Source organism: Saimiri boliviensis, chromosome 4 (assembly GCF_048565385.1).
Source record: "Saimiri boliviensis isolate mSaiBol1 chromosome 4, mSaiBol1.pri, whole genome shotgun sequence".
NCBI classification, from domain to species: Eukaryota; Metazoa; Chordata; class Mammalia; order Primates; family Cebidae; genus Saimiri; species Saimiri boliviensis.
The window spans coordinates 127,808,554-127,825,793 of NC_133452.1; the positions used below are offsets into that span (position 1 = coordinate 127,808,554).

The 17,240-nt window shown below is 36.3% G+C and overlaps 1 protein-coding gene across 1 annotated transcript in view; it reads right to left on the reverse strand.

The window, feature by feature from the left end:
- Positions 1 to 236: 236 nt before the first annotated feature.
- GFRAL (GDNF family receptor alpha like) overlaps positions 237 to 17,240 on the reverse strand; it is a 59,811-nt gene continuing 42,807 nt past the window's right edge. The window contains exons 7-9 of the mRNA XM_074397082.1: positions 2,765 to 2,860; positions 2,591 to 2,663; positions 237 to 300 (exon numbers count right to left, since the gene is read on the reverse strand). Coding sequence (XP_074253183.1) covers positions 237 to 300; positions 2,591 to 2,663; positions 2,765 to 2,860 — 233 coding nt within the window. The remainder of the gene's footprint in view (positions 301 to 2,590; positions 2,664 to 2,764; positions 2,861 to 17,240) is intronic.

Here is a 17,240-nt window from a genome sequence, read left to right on the forward strand (position 1 = left end):
AACCCCATCTTTACTAAATATACAATAAATTAGCAAGGCATAGTGGCTGGCATTTGTAATCCCAGCTACGCTGGAGGCTGAGGCAGGAGAATTTCTTGAACCAGGGAGGCAAAGGTTGCAGTGAGCCGAGACCACACCACTGCACGTCAGCCTAGGCAACAAGGGTGAAACTCCCCCCACCCAAAAACGTAAAAGAAAAGGAAAGTGATTGTTATGGGTCCATAACTCCTAATGAATCAGAGTTCTCCAGGTATTTGGATCGGTGAAGGATCTCTTGTTTTATTCGATACTCTGGAAGTTCTGTATAAAAGTAAAAGTAAAAGTTAACAACATGCCATGTTCAGGATTTCACAAATCTTTTAGCTGGAGTCTGTACCTGGAGGAAAAAATTAATTAAGTTGTAGAATGTAAAGTCCTAATAGTAAAATAGTATATGGCCTTTCTAAGGAGCATCACACCTCTATAATGTCCAAGTAATCGTTTTTTAAAGGCCTTTTTTTTCCCCACAAATATTTACAATTTTAGTTGTTTCTTTTCAAACTTCTTTGAAGGCTTATCGTTGTTTTAACATAGCATGAAATGAAACAAATGCAAGTATCTTATTCTTTACAGAAAACAGGTATTCACATAGATTAGGCCTATCAGGTGAGTGCACAATGTCTGAAATAGCAACCATCCTTCTTTCATTAGGGGGCACTATTGTCCAGGTGTGGGCAACACAGATTTTGTTGCCAAAGATGCTTGTGTTTCAGTTTGTACTTTTTATCATGGCTTTAACTTTGGTCTCTTTTACCTTAGGTCTGGAGTTTTCAGATTACACATTATGATAAATTTTAAATTATAAGGAAATAATTTGTAACTAAATACAAATATATTTAATTGTACAAATAATTTGCTTTAAAATACACATTAGAATAAATTCAAAATATTTATCCATAATAACACCCCCAATGCCATCTAAAAAAGGAATATGTCTCCTAAGCAGGTGAGGAGATGAAGTTACAGTGAATAAATAGGGAATTATGAGTAGTCAGTCTATACCTTATTTATCTGTAGCACAACTGTAATATGTAAAAACCAATGGGATAATGGAACAGGTGGAAACTTTACACATTCTGTATGTAGTTAAGAAGCAGAGATTGAGAACCATTAAGGGTAGATTTTTGGTAGGCCAGAAAACTGTCCATATTTCTTTGAAACATTGTTTGTCATGGAATATCTAGGCAGGCATAGTAACTAAACAGTGTTCTCCAGGACTTAAATTTCGAATGCCATTTTTCCCTCTTAGTAATGGACTCCAATTATTTGGCTTTCAAACCATATCTTAGAACCCAAGAAATATCTTCTCATACAAATATACCTCTTAAGGCCTTGGAGAAAAGGTGTGTTTTAGTACTGGTTTCAATTAACATCAAATTAAATGCTTAGAGGGGTTGGATCCAAACAGTGGATACATTTTGTTTAGCTGGCACTGCATTTAAAAATAGATAAATTAGGATGTTTGTATGTACCTGACCTCTTGGTTTCACCATACAACTTCTCATGTCAGTCTTTTATTTGCCTGATTGTCAAGGCTTTTTTAAGTCTGAGATCTCTGGAGGAGCAAGATATGTTAATGTGCATTGCATAAGTTGGCTGAATCAATCTTTCTAGGTGTCAAATGTCATGAGGTAAATCTCCAATGAATACTTCTGTTCCTCTGAAGGCCCAGTCTTACTGATAGAATATAGTTTGTGTATGTACTTTCAAGTATATATGGCCTTATACACACTTATGTATATTTCTTCATTAATATGTATGCACTCAAATTTTACAGACATGTACTCATATGTATAAAGAATAGGACATGATTGATCTTTAAATATGAGGTTTTTGTTTTTTTAATTAAAGGCGAGTCCGCACTCCTTTATGTATAGTTGTAAATGCCAAATAAGTGGAAAAATTTTAAACCCTAGACATTTAGAAATCTAGAGGTTGATGTATATCTCTTCTCAATGTCTCACATGCCTGCTGGAGCATTACTACATTCCAGCAATAAAAGCAGCCAAGATTTGGAGAATAAATTAACGTCAGGCAACAGTAATGTCTTTCTAATGCACTCTGTGCGGCCTTATTAAATGTCTCTTTCAATAATTGCCTATTAAAAACAGAATGTATTAGCATCTAAGAAATTCGAGTAAAGAATACATCTTTGGGTAAATATAAACTGTACGCAGTAAACAACAGGTCAGTTATGTGAGTCTATCAATCATGCAAATAATTTGGATAATGAATGCAGCAAAGTTCAGTTTGGATTTGGTAGGGAAGCCAAGGGGAAAGACTGATAAGAGCTTAATTGGAGGGAACATACAGTACATATGTGCTTATTAAACGCAACATAAAAACATCTCCTACGATCACATTTCCCTTACGTATGAAGACTGAAAGTAACGTTTCCATGGACCTATGCCACATAAAACTTGATTTAGTATGTCTTAACAGAGAAGCTTTCATTCTCAGGCTTTTTGTAAGCTCAGCCATCGTGCAACATGCTTTAACACAGCTAAGTGACTCCCTTTCAGCCCTTTCCTTCTGATTTATATTCAGTTACCTAAGCTTGACCATAACCAAGAGAAGGATTCCACAGGTGACTGTCATGCACATGGCAGCATAGATTACTTCTCCTAGTAAAACAAACAAACAAAACAGATTAAAAAAAAATAAGCACGGATTTTTAGAGGAAATAAATAATATACATATGATAAAGGACTGATTTTTAACTGACCATTGAAGGGGGAATGAAATCCAGTTAAAGTTATTTTCTTTCCATGTTTTCTTGTATACAATGTCATGCCTTTGACATTAGACAAGATTGGATAATCTGAAATAAAATCATAAAAATGAAAGTATTTACATATCATACATTATTTTCATTGTATGGGTTACAATTTGCTTTATCTTATAAGGCAGCAATTTATTTCTATTACATTATTTTAATCTGTTAGATTTGAATAAAACTAGAAACAATATTCTTAAATTTTAATAGCTTGATTTTCCTTTTTTAATCAGATGATTTCCCTATATAAGACTTTTTTTTTTTACAACCAAGATTAGTACAATGACTCTATTTCATAACATAACTCATTGTATCTTATATACAGACAAGAAAAATAAAAGATAGTCAGTTTAGACCATCCTTTGGGAAATTGAAAAAAATCCTTTCTTTACGACAGTGATTGTTTTAATGTGCTTTTAAGAATATTCCATTTTCCTCAGATCTGCTATGTATGTAAATTCCCATAAAAGATAGTTTCTAAACCAGTCTCTCCATGAACCGCTACACTCAGATACTGGAATCCTAGTTTTGCTTCTTTCCCCTGTTCTGTCTCTTTTTCTTTTTCTCTCCATTAGCTAAACCTTCAGTTTCTCCTGTTACCTATTTCGCCTCCCTTCAGAGCAATCCTGCCCATTCTGAGGTGCTAGTCTTCTTGGCCATGTTTCTGAGAAATACATTCCAACCAGTTTCCAATAGCCTCACAACTCTAGAAATCATGCTTCAGAATAGCCAGGCCATAAAAAGAAATCCTTCCCTGTACAGGCTGCCATTTCTCTGGCTTTTCTACTTTAAGGACAGAAAGATGCAATTGTTAAAATTAACTGATAGGCCTCTTTTAGGTGATTTTTTATCGATAACTTTAAAGTGAAATCACTGCTAGTTTTTACTTAATTGGACACAAATATGAATGTCAAACATACCAACAGTTTAGCAACCAATTTATGTAATGAACATTAAAGTTGGCGTTGGGCCAGTAAGAAAAATGAGATAAAGCTTCCACTTTAGAGAAGTTTTGCTGTCTTTTGTTACAGATGTTTTATGCATTTTTGAGACCTGACTCTGAGTAGAGTAGTTGTTTACAAAAGTGAATGCATCAAACAGTGGGATTTTACATCCAGTGAAAACTGGTGACAACAGGTTCTGAGCAGGAAGGGAGATAAGAAAATCTACAGTCATGCATTGCTTAATGTGGGGATATGTGCTGAGGAATGCATGGTTAGGCAATTTTGTCCTTGCGTGAACATCACAGAGTATTCTTACACAAACCTGGATGATATAACCTACCACAGGCCTAGGCTATACAATACAGTCTTTGCTCTTAGACTGCAAACATGTGCAGTGTGTGTTATTGGACTAAATACTGTAGGCAACTTTAATGCAATGGTAAGTATTTGTGTATTTAAACATCTAACCATAGAAGAGATACTATACAAATACAGTATTATAATCTTATGGGACCAGTGAAGTATAGTCTGTTGTTGAATAAAATGTCCTTATGAGGTACATGATTGTATTACCAAATGTTCCATTCAGTAATCTCTTCACCCAGGGCTGCTGGTGTTCAGAAGACAGCTTACTGGGAGCCAAGATTTGAGCACTATGTTAACAATAATCAGTAGACAGATGGGTTGGAGTTTCAGAACAGTAATAAACCTCCCAGAGTAGGTCAGAGAGAAGCAGCCCAATATAAGACCAAAAAAGTAACCAAGGATTTTGTCGTTAGAAAACTCATTCTCAGGCGGTCTGAACTCAAATACAGTTAAGCCATTTTTTTTAGTGAAATAGTTTTAGTCTCCAACTTGCATATAGGATTATCATGTATTTAAAAAGCCTCCACCATGGCTGGTCTCTACAATACTGGCACATTGGAAGGCTAAGGTAGGAAGATCATTTGAGCCCAGGAGTTTGAGGCCAGACTGGCCAACACAGCAAGATCCCATCTCTAAAACATTTAAAGATTAGCTGGGCATAGTGGTGCACACCTATAGTCCTAAATTCTCTGGAGGCTGAGGTGTGAGGATCATGTGAATCCAGGAGTGGGCAAGCTACTACAGTCCAGCCTGAGTGAAAGAGCAAGACCCTGACTCTAGAAAAAAAAAAAAAAAAAAAAAAAAGCCTTTTCTTCTTAGTATGAAAAATAAACCACTTAAGAATGTAAAAGTCACTTTGGGAAGCTGAGTGAGGCCAGTGAATCATGAGGTCAAGAGATTGAGACCATCATGACCAACATGGTGAAACCCCGTCTCTACTGAAAATACAAAAATTAGCCATGCATGGTGGTGCACGCCTGTAATACCAACTACTCTGGAGGCTGAGGCAAGACAACTGTCTTGAACCCAGGAGGCAGAGGTTGCAATGAGCCCAGATTGCACCACTGCACTCCAGCCTGGCAACAGAGTGAGACTCTGTCTCAAAAGATCTAATTTGTGAATTATTTTTACTTTTGTAACTGTAAAATAATTTTTTATTCACTATAAAGTTGAAATGAAAAAAATTGAGAAATTTTAAATAATACTTTTAAAATAAGGGGTCCTTTAAAAATTAATTTTAATCACATTGATTATATAGACTTTTAGCAAAACAAATAATCAAAATAAAATTATATATTTAAATCAATTCAGAATGTGAAGAATCAATAGCTTTACTTCTTTTTAAGTCCTATGGCCTTAAAAAAAAAGTTGTAGCTAGATTTATAGCCTAAATATATATTAGATGATTAATTATTTAAATGATGCTATAGTTTTTCCTTACGAAATTTTATCCCTAAGTGCATTTAGTCTAGTTGGGTATCACAATTCATCTTTGCAAAAGAAAAAAATTATTTTTTTTTAAAAAAAAGGCCTTCTTTAAAGATATGTAACTGCCTTAAGTGATTGCTAAACATTCACCTAGCAGTTTAGAAAGAATCATCTCATTTACTAAATTCCTCTCACATGGAACTCATTAACAAAGTTATAGTAGATCAACGACAGAAATGTTAGCTAATGATCCCAGTGAAAATTTAAATGCGTCTAGCAATCACTCCACAATCTTAAATATTGCACCCTAGGAGGATACCGAATATCAGTTAGAGAGATTAATGTTACTGAGGGTTTCTTGGCTACTGAGGCCCACTGGGGTTCCTTCCCTGCCTTTTATAAACAGTGAGGTTTACAGCATTTTATAACCATGAAATTAAAGTCGGCAAAGTTGATAACTAATCTCAGTCCTACACCATCTGCTATATTTATAGATAAACACTGTCAGTGACTTGTTTATCTTGACTTGTACCCTGGAGAAATTAAACACGATTATGAACTATATTGTAAAATCCCTGTACATTTGATGGGAAATCAAGATTAAATTAAATCTTGCATTAGGAACAAACTTAGATAGTATTCTCCTCAAATGAGCTATGGAGAGGTGAGCATTAGTATTATTTTTTTCACAAAATCCTTGTGCAATAGTAGTTGAGAGTTTGTGGAAACTGAAATGCTGCTTGTATAATTGATATGAAATGGCAAATGCATTGTAAAAGTTATGGTAGATCAGAAACAAAGCAGTGATTTAGAAATAAATGTCAATATTTGAGATATAATCTGAAATAGAGATTAAACCTATCACCAACTGCAAATTTACAGATCTTCATTTCATTTTAATTAAAACATAATTTAGAAGAGTCAGCTTGGGGGGAAAATGCCTGTATCTAGAATGAGTTTAATGGGAAAAAAATTAAGTACACAAAATTGATCAGTAATTTTTACTTAGAATTATAAAATATACAAGCACTAGGCGAGCTTGTAATAAATAAGATGAATGAAAACAGTTTGTACCATAATTTAAAAATTTCAAAACTTTATATTTCACATGGGAAGATTTTCAATGTATGGAATATTTTTACTGAAAAATATATGTAAGTGACAGTACCATTGTAGACAGGTTTTGATGTCTTCATTTGACATCGAGTAACTCACTAACGGCTACCCTTTAGAAAATGTGTAAAATTTGGCTGGCTGGCTTACATATATACATTTTTTTCATAGGCTGATTGAAAACAATGGGGCAAGAGAGTTAGGAAAAATAAAAGAGATACCTTTTGGAGAGTCTTCTTAGTCATTTGGAATAATGAGATAATCCAGAAAGTTTTATAAATTACTGAATTTTGAAATGGAAAAGAAATTATAATTGCAGTATCTCTTCCCTTCACACATATTTGCAAAGCTGCAGGAGAAAGCTCAATATAATGTATGAAATGTGTTGTTAATTATCCTTAGAGATGAAACTTTTTGTGAATAGATACTATGTCTGTCTAATGTACAATATAATAAGGCTATCACAATACGGTGCTCATGCAATTATCTAGGTGCTCATGCAATTATCTAGTAGGCCGAAAAGTGTATATTCGCAACATTCACATTTGAAATAGCACATCTGTCACCGTGTAGGGTATGATTGTTTATGTTTCATTTTTTCTTATCTTTAACTGGCATTCGTCAAGTGTCTTCACATAGCTCGGATATTTTTCACCATTTCTTAAAATGTAAATTTCGTCTCCCAGCTGCAGTCCACATGGTCACCCAATTAACAAAAATTTGTCAAGCAATTATTTTGCCTGAGGTTAAGTCTTAGAATCAAGTTTGTTTACTGATGTGCAAAGAATTAATCATCTTGGCCACTGGGCTAGAGATAGCTAAAAGAATTAAAAAATTTTGTGAATTCTCCTGAGCCTTGGTTTTTGTATATGTAAAATAGTGTTACCTATGTTTGCAAGATTGTTTTGAGGATTAAAATGTATTAAAATTATTATTAGGCTAACAGCTCTTGGGGAACTCCATCAGTAAGAATGCACAATTATAAGAAAAGAAGGGAAAACAAGGATAAAATATGGGATTCCTTTTTGGTTCTTTTTCTCATTTTTCTTCTTTTCTTCCTCCCCCTCCTTTTCTCTTTCCTATCTTTCTTCAACAAGTATTCAGTGAGCATTTACTATGGACAGACAGTGGAAATTAAAAAAAAAAAAGTTATCCACATGCACTTTTTCAGTATTGATGAATGTGGTGTGAAAATACACCAGATTTGACGTCTTCGTGGTCAGTACCCAAAGACCATTCAAAAGCTGAAGGCTCAGAAAACATTTTGTTACCTCTAGTTCTCCTTCCTTTCTCATTAGTACATTTTCAAGCCATCTTGAAAAGATCTCATACTACTGCATTAAACTGTCAATATGACAATTACCTTTTTCCTGTTGTGACTATCTTTCAATAGCCAAATGTCTTTAAAGAATTGTCTCGACAATTGTCTCTATTCCTCAACCCATTTCACTTTACAACCCTTCCAAACAGGTTTTTGCTTCACTATTCCACTGAAATTATTCTTTCAAGATCAGTTAAGGCCTACTTGGCTATTTCAAATATTCTTCTTCATTGGCTTATTCTGCTTACTTCAACTTCAAAAGTTTGGATTTCAGCCCTGGCCCTTTCCTTTAATAAGATTCAGTCCCGCCCCTCCCCTTTAGTAAGAAGAAACCTAATAATCTCACTGAGTGATGTCAATTTTCCAATGATTTTCAGTGAACTACAGATTCATATTCTGTTACCTTCTTGATATTTTTGCTTGTGTATCTTATAACCATCTCAAACTTAACAAGTTGGAAACTAAATTTAGGTTTCCTCTTACTGTACTAACTTCTCTCACTGTGTTTCTCATCTCAGTAAATGATATAGCCCATCCACATCATTCCGATTATCTGGAAATTATCCTAGATTTTTTCTCCTTTCAATCACATATCCTGTTAGCCAATTTGTCTTGTTAACTTTACGTAAATAGCTATCTTTATCCTTCCTCATTGCAAACGCCACTGAACTAGCTAAAGTGATCCTCATATTCCAGCAGAGGTGCTTCAACAAATATCCCCAATAATCTCAACATTTTTTTCTGTTTTCACTTCTGCCTGCTTCAAGTGAAATCAATCGGGGTGATCTACTAAACATCCAAATGAAATCATTTATATCCTCGACTTCAGATTTTCAAATGGCCCCTCACTGAACTTAAGTAAAAACCTAAAGCCTCTACCACGTCTAGAAAGTCTTACATGATCTAAACCCTAGAAATCTCTTTGGTACATTAAATCTTGTCTTTGCCCAATTCATTCCAGCCACCAAAAGGCTTCTTTCCTCCCTCTTTCCCTTTCATTCCTTCGTCTTTGTCTTACTTCCTTTTAGTTTACCAAGCACATTAAATATTTTCTTTACTGCTGGAGCACTTACTCCTTATTATTGCCTCTTTCTAGAGCAGACTCCTCTTTCTTTAGCTTCTGCCTAAAGACCACCTCCTGGAAAAGATTTTCCCAGGCCATTTTACTAGAATAGAGCCCTCTGTAATTTTCTATTTTCAAGGGGACACAGTAAATTCCACATTTTTTTAGAAGAGGCAGAGTTTTTATGCTCCATAAAACACTAGTTCTGCAAATACTTTTATGGGTTAGGCAATCAAAAGAACCCACAAGTAAATGAATTTAGAAAATTCTGGGTTAGACATAATATATGAATTTTTGCTGCAAGTATTTTTTCAGTTTTTTTTTTTAACATAATGTAGTTGTATAAATTGCCTAAAATCACTTTCTCCAGGGGATATATCTTAGAATCCAAGAAAACAAATTGGAAAACACGTATGTATGTGATTTAATTCCAAGGATTTATAAAATGTGTGCAGGCATAAGATGTTCATTGAGGATCTTTATTTTTGCTTAGTCAATAAAAGGCAAGAGAACGCCGTGCTGAAAATATTGTGTTGATAAATGAAAGTGCTAATTTATAATCCTTACCTCTACTGGACACACATATACAACTGTGAGGCACCACAATTTATCTTCATCTCTATTTCTGGAAGCCAAGCAAATTTTTCTTTTTCTTTTTTAGTTACTTATTTTATGTTATTCTATTTTTTTTTAATTTTTAAGTTCAAGGGTACATGTGTAGGTTTGTTACATAGGTGAACTTGTGTCATGGAGATTTGTTGTGCAGACTATTTTATCACCCACGTATTAAACCTAGTACCCATTAGTTATTTTTTTAATCCTTTTCTTCTTCCCCCCCCCACCCTCCAGTAGGCCCCCCATGTATGTTGTTTTCTCTATGTGTCAATGTGTTCAAGCAAACTTTTTACCCTGTAGTTTGAAAGATGCCTGACCTTCCCAGTGCTACTCCTACTGTTCCCTAGAGAGCACGATATGATGCAACATCAGTCCCTTTTGCTGCCAGTTAATCTGACGTTCTTCAATTTCTCAACGTGTCCCCATGAGATACGGAGAATTTAGAATCTGCCTTCTGTTCAGAAGACCCATTACAGAAGAACCAGAACAGAATTCATGGATCACTTATTCCAGTTACCTGTAAATGTCCACAGAACCATGTGATGGTTCCTGGCACCAACTCTGGACCCAAGTAAAGATTACCTATGTACGTAATTACTTCCTACTTCAAAGCTAGCCTAATGACAATCAATATGGGGAAATATTCATAGAACAATATATGAACTTACTATCATAAAGTTCTTGATCTAGTTTCCAGTAAGGAGAAAAATGAATCAAGCAAGGTTGAATTGATAAGCGACAACCAGGTAAACGGTACACTTTGAGAACTTGTAAGAAATAAGAATAATTTGTACTCTGGGTTTCCTTGGAAATCAGATGAAGGAGTTTAAATGAGGGAAGGAGGAAAGTAGGAAGAAGTGAGAGCAATGAATATCTTCTGCACACAAAACTGACCAAGGCAGAGTTTAAGAATTAGTCTAGGCTGGGCGCGGTGGCTCAAGCCTGTAATCCCAGCACTTTGGGAGGCCGAGGCAGGTGGATCACGAGGTCGAGAGATCGTGACCATCCTGGTCAACATGGTGAAACCCCATCTCTACTAAAAATACAAAAAACTAGATGGGCGTGGTGGCGCGTGCCTGTAGTCCCAGCTACTCAGGAGGCTGAGGCAGGAGAATTGCCTGAGCCCAGGAGGCGGAGGTTGCGGTGAGCCGAGATCGTGCCACTGCACTCCAGCCTGGGTAACAAGAGCGAAACTCCGTCTCAAAAAAAAAAAAAAAAAAAAAAAAAGAATTAGTCTAGTCATGGTATACAGGATGGTGGTTGAGTGAGTGAAATCTAACGAGAAAGCTACAGCAGAAATTTAGACATAGAAGATAAAAATTAAAAATAGGCAACAGAAGCTGGAATCGAGAGAGAAAGTGTAGGTTATACTTAAAGACATTTTCATTGGAAAGCAGAATGACACAGAGCACAGCAGCACAAGTATTAGCATATGATATGGATTAAAAACCAGCTCGACTTCACCCCCGCTCAGTCATTTGAGGCAAGTTACTGAGATTTCGCCCTCATGTTTTTATCCTTTTTTATTGAGATAAGATACCATCTCACGCCAGTTAGAATGGCGATATTAAAAAAATCTGGAGACAACAGATGCTGGAGAGGATGCAGTGATATAGGAACACCTTTACGCTGTTGGTGGGAGTATAAATTAGTTCAACCATTGTGGAAGACAGTGTGGCGATTCCTCAAGGACTTAAAAACAGCAATTTCATTTGACCCAGCAATCCCATGACTGGGTATATATCCAAAGGATTATAAATCGTTCTATTATAAAGACACATGCACACACATGTTCATAGTGGCACTGTTTACAATAGCAAAGGAGAAATACAACAGGAGTCTTTTTTTTTTTTTAATTAAGAAATTACGTTTTGCTAGTATAACCACTAGTAAACCATAAGTATTACCTATGGAGCAATGAAAGATTCTGGGTTCTATTGCTGTAGGTTTTTATTTAATAGGGAAAGGGAAAAGCAGAGATAAGTACTAGGCATCCATAATTTCAAAACCTTTTCTGTGCCCTTTCAATATATGGTCAGGCACATAGAGGGGAACAATACATGCTGGCTGGGATCTTTTGGAGGGTGGAGGGTGAGAGGAGAGAGAGGATCAGGAAAAATAACTAATGGGTACTAGGCTTAATACCTGAGTGATGAAATAATCTGTACAACAAACCCTCATGACATATAACCTGTATAACAAACCTGTACATGTACCCCTGAACTTAACATAAAGTTTAAAAAATAATAAAACACATTAAAGATATTTATACAGTCAGGATGTAGACAACTCGTAGAGAGAGAAAAACTCATAATTCTGGAAATGAAAAAGAGAAATCACATCATAAACAACATTATAGTGTGCTAGTAGAGTTGAAGTTCACAGTTTGTGAGGTGAGCTGGGGGAAGGACTGGAAGAGGGAGAGGTTGGGGAGTTCTATGTTTAGCATGTAAACTCCTTTGAAAATCAGCTGGTGGAGAAGAACCAGACATGCTAAGCCAGTTTACCAACTGAAAAAAAACATATTTGGATCAGTAAGAGATGTTACCACCTCAAAAGTTCCCTTTTGGCTACCTGGCAGTATTAAAATAACAAAAACAATTAAAAGGAACAATATTTCCATTTTACGGTAGGGGTGTTGGAATGACAGTGTGGGCCAAAGAACAGTGAGAGAAATTGACTGAGTCGAAGCAGTTGTGTGGAAGTGTTGGAAGTAGCTATTAGGGTTGTAGACATATGCTTAGTGTACGTTTTCAATGTAATAGCTACCATATGTTCTTTCAACAAAATACCATTGTAAGTTTTAGACTGTCTGTTATACTAGAAAGAGCTAGTGAATAGAGACGCAGGGACTGAATCATGTCTGGCCTGGAAACTTAAAACATCAAGAGTAGCATCTTCCTATACAGACCCCAGTGACATGCAGCAGTATATCACTAAATAGTCACCATGTGAGAAAACGCTGCCAACCGAATTATGTGGCTTTTCTTGTTTTAGATAGCCTTCACTCCCAACTAATGCAGACATGCAGTCAGGAACTAGTGGACTCTAGCCTCCTTTGGCAACTGAGTTGTTTTGAAAGACACTATCGTGTGTCTATAGCAAGTGTCTGGCCACCTGACTCAGGTGCTAATGCAGTAGTAGAACATCAGTCCCAGAGTTACGGCAAACTTGAAGTGCATTGGTGCTTGGGAAAGCTTAGTCTCTAGATTCAGGGGCAACCAAGCGAAACCACTGCACCCTAAGGCAGAAGCTAGAACAAAGGACAGAGACAATAGGAAGCAGTATCTGTCTCAGAGGCTCAAAACCACCAAGGGTTCGTATGTGCTATGCAGCCGCTTTCACCCACTCTACATTCTTCTCTCTAGTCTGAAAACTAATTTGTTTACTATGATTTGTACAAAGTGCCCTAAATAAATGCTTTCCAAAGAGTAATGGGTGAGCAGAATAAAAATTATGTTGTGCTAATTTTTACAGCTTATTAGCTACAAATGTGATATTAAAACATTCTTACAACTTTTAGCCTGAGAGATATTTATTGATGTTTGAAACATTGTAAAGGATTTTCTTGGGCTCATGAAAGGAACTCAAGCAGATGAGTTGAGAAAATCTGATCCTAATGGAAGATGAACTCTGGCATCATCAATGAATTCTTTACAAATCTCTACTCATTACTCGCCTATCTCATCCAAGGAGCTTTATTTGTCTAAGTACCAAACTTTCTTTTTTCTAAGGAGCCCCTCTTTAAGATGATATCCTAGCATGTAGGTGCCAGGGCAGTAACTATTAAGTGCCCACATATGGTGTTTTATGGCAATACATCTGATGCTATTACATTGTTGTCACAAGAATACTTGGCTCTTTAAGCCAAGAATACACATGCTCATAATAAATGATTTTTATGACTTCACATACACAATCACGAAGCACAGAAAGTATAAAGGAAAGACTGCTTGTTTAATGCAGCTTTGGCACTAACCCTATTCCCAATTACAGGCAACAAGAGGATTGCATGAAGCCAATGAAAGTATAAGGGTGGAAAATGGAAAAGATAACACTATGATTTCATATACTGAAGGCTGTATATGAAATCGCAACTTCAAATTGCAACAGTATTGTTTTGTTGTTATTTTCCTCTATGATCTGAAATGCTCCTTTCTTCTCTAGCAATACTAACATGTTAATTGTCTCACTTATCAATGGCAACTCTTTAATCTTTATTTTTTGGCTTTGAGCAAACAACAAAGTTAAATGATGCTTCATACAACATTGCATGGTCAGTGGCAGATTTTATCCCCTCCCTTAACAACACCTATGCCTTTAAGAGTAGATTTGGGAGAAAGGGAAGGTAGAAGACAGCTGTTCTCCTGTTGTTTCTGCTGAGGGTTTGTACACTTCAGTATTTCCAGATTACAGCCCTGTGAAGCATTTACTGCAAAATAGGAAGCCTTAGCCAAATACGCAGGGTTTCAGGTCTGTAGACAAAATTTAAACCAGCTGGGTTTTAATGGGAACTTTTGAGTGCAAGTAAACCTAGTGGTGAAACTAAAGCCAGCATTTCTGTCTCCACTGGAATGGGCTACATCTTTAGGAACTATTCCTCCATGTCTCTTCTCTTAAGGGAGTTTTGAATTTTGAAAGGTCCTAAGATAAAATCTTCCAGATAATTTCTTAGAGTATCTGGGTGAAATCTTAGCCAACAAAAGTGGAAGATGCAGCCAGATATGATGCCTTTCTTAGTCAAATCTTGAGAGAGATGAGGGGAAGCTGAATTTCTCTCAGTAATCTAATTTTAAGTTGCCCAAATTAAAACAGATAGAGATTCCCTATGCACACATACTTACAGAAACAGAGCCAAAAGACACACATTCACTGAAATTCACACACATTTACAGTAGTGCCTGGTCAAAATGGCAAATGATGGCTAACGTACTGAATTTGTAGATGACAAAAGTTCCACATCATATTTTGAATGTCCCTTAGGTTAAAATTATTGTTTTCCTTGCTTAAAAATATGCAGTTTTATAGACGCAAACACATAAGTACTAGAAGCAAAGAAACATGGCTTATTATGATCATTTACTGAGTCTGGACACATTATTAGCTGTTTAGAATTTTTTAAACAAAGCAATAAAAGGTACGTAATCTGGAACTAAACTAAAACTGGGATAAAAACTCTTTTATCCCAAATCTCAATTTAGCTCTCTGAAAGAATTTTTCTAAGGGTAAAGGAAGAAATAATACAGACTTTCTTAAAATTTTAGTATAGTAATAGGAAAGAAAAGTTATTGGTTGGTTACTGGTCTTTTTCACATTAAAAAATAGTCACCCCAGAGGTGACCACATAGACAGTCAGCCTGGAGTTTGCTTAAATGGCCCTGAACTTAACCTCAGTTGCCTAATTCAAAACTATCAGAACACATCTAATATCAAAGACCATCTATTTCTGTGAAATCCTTACTAGAATTTAATATGCGAGAAACACGAACGCTAGGGAGAAGGTAACTAATTTCCTCTACACCACCTGCTGGAAGTAGGGATCAAACTTGCCTCTTAGGCTCTTATAGCTGCCTGCCACTGTGCCTGGCTAATTTTTGTAGTTTTAGCAGAGACAGTATGTCACCATGTTGGCCAGGCTGGTCTTGAACCCCTGATGTCGTGATCTACCCACCTCGGCCTCCCAAAGTGCTGTGATTACAGGTGTGAGCCATGTCACCCGACCTAGATATTTATTAAATTTACATTTTTAGGATACATCTTTTATAGCTTCAATTCTCTTCATGTCATTATTTTACAATGTTGAGATAAAGTGGCAAGAAGATCCATGAAAAGATTCCTTACTGTTGGTCAGATGGGATAATTATTTTTAAGAGTCTGTCCAGATTCTTATACTAATACTATTAATGTAATGTTTTCATGATATGCTTCTGGCCGTTAGTCATTCACTATTCCTGTAGTTTCTTTGAGAAAGATAGTAGTGTGCTTAAAGGGAAACACTTGATAATTCTGGTGCTTTCTGTTAGAAGTGATGGCAAATGTAAAGCCAATTACACAGGTGGACCTCATCTATAGGCTCCACCTCTTTATTCAAAAGACTGATGCCTTCCAGGACAGTCCCAAGTACACCATTAGCATGGGTGGAGCATTCTTCATAGTCTAACCTGGAAGCTGAGTATGACATTTTTGCTGTGTTTTGCAGAAAGTTAGGAAAATCTAGAACGAACTCAAGGGACAGAGACTTTCCTGTTTGTAAAGTTCTGATGCACATTCTAGTTGTCATGACCAAAGGACCTCTAAAGTTGCAAAAGTTACCATGGACAATATGACTTACTCAAATGTATTCAGGTTTGACATTAGATGTTTAAACAAATAACCTTATCCAGCTGATCTCCCCCTGCCACACACATCTGTTGGTTGCTCTTTACCTCCAAGTCTAATTTTATTCAATGTGAAGCACAAATTCTTCACTGCTTTCTAAACACAGTGTTCTTGATGCTGAAAGTCTAGTGATGACACTGAGTGTTCAGATGTTTTCTGACTCTGTCAATGTGGACAGTAAAACTGTGGGGCCAATGGGAATTCTTCCAGTGATCCAAGTCTCCTTTTTATTTTTATAACATGATAATATTGATACTAATGCCTCTGGAATATAGTTTATTTACACTTAATAAAAAAAAATAAGGCTTGTCTTTCTGTTGAATCTGAGGATGTTTTAAAAGGGGAAGCAATATCTTTGGCTGTTGCTTTAAAAGGGCAGGAGATTATTGTGATACTTTAAGTTCTGGGATACATGTGCAGAATGTGCAGATTTGTAACATAGGTATACATGTGCCATGCTGTACCCATCATCCTGTCATCTACATTAGGTATTTCTCCTAATGCTCTCTCTCCCCAACTCCCTACCCCTGCTGGTGTGTGATGTTCCCCTCCCTGTGTCCATGTGTTCTCATTGGTCAACTCCTACTTATGAGTGAGATCTTTTGTTCCACTGACTTGGTAAGCACATTCAAAAACATTGGGATGGTATCTCAAGCAAACTAGTGTTGAACCTCTTCCTATGGAGGTAAGAGTAGTGCATGCTATCTTTATGATTTAAGTAAGTGAGCATATCCAGAAGCCAACTGATTTTCAGAAAAGAATCAATGAGGACTCTAAGCCTGTGTTTCATAGAATGCGGTAACTGGACAAACAATTTCAGCATCACTTGGGAAGTTGTCCTAAATGTAAATACTCCAGTTTCCAAGCCCATGGGATTAGAAACTGCATCATGTCAATCAGGTTAGTCTATTTCCCAGTACAGGACAGGAAGGTATGTACAGTCATGAGTAGCTTAATAATCAGGAGCAGAATACATTCTGAGAAATGCATCATTAGGAGATTCTGTTGTGCAAATATCAGAGAATGTACACAAACCTAGGTGGTACAGCCTACTACACATCTAGGCTATATGGTCTAGCCTACTGCTCCTAGGCTACAAACCTGTAAGCATGTTACTGAATACTGACTACTGCAAGCAACTGCAACACAATAGTATTTATTAGTAACTAAACATAGAGAAGGTAAAACATACTCTAA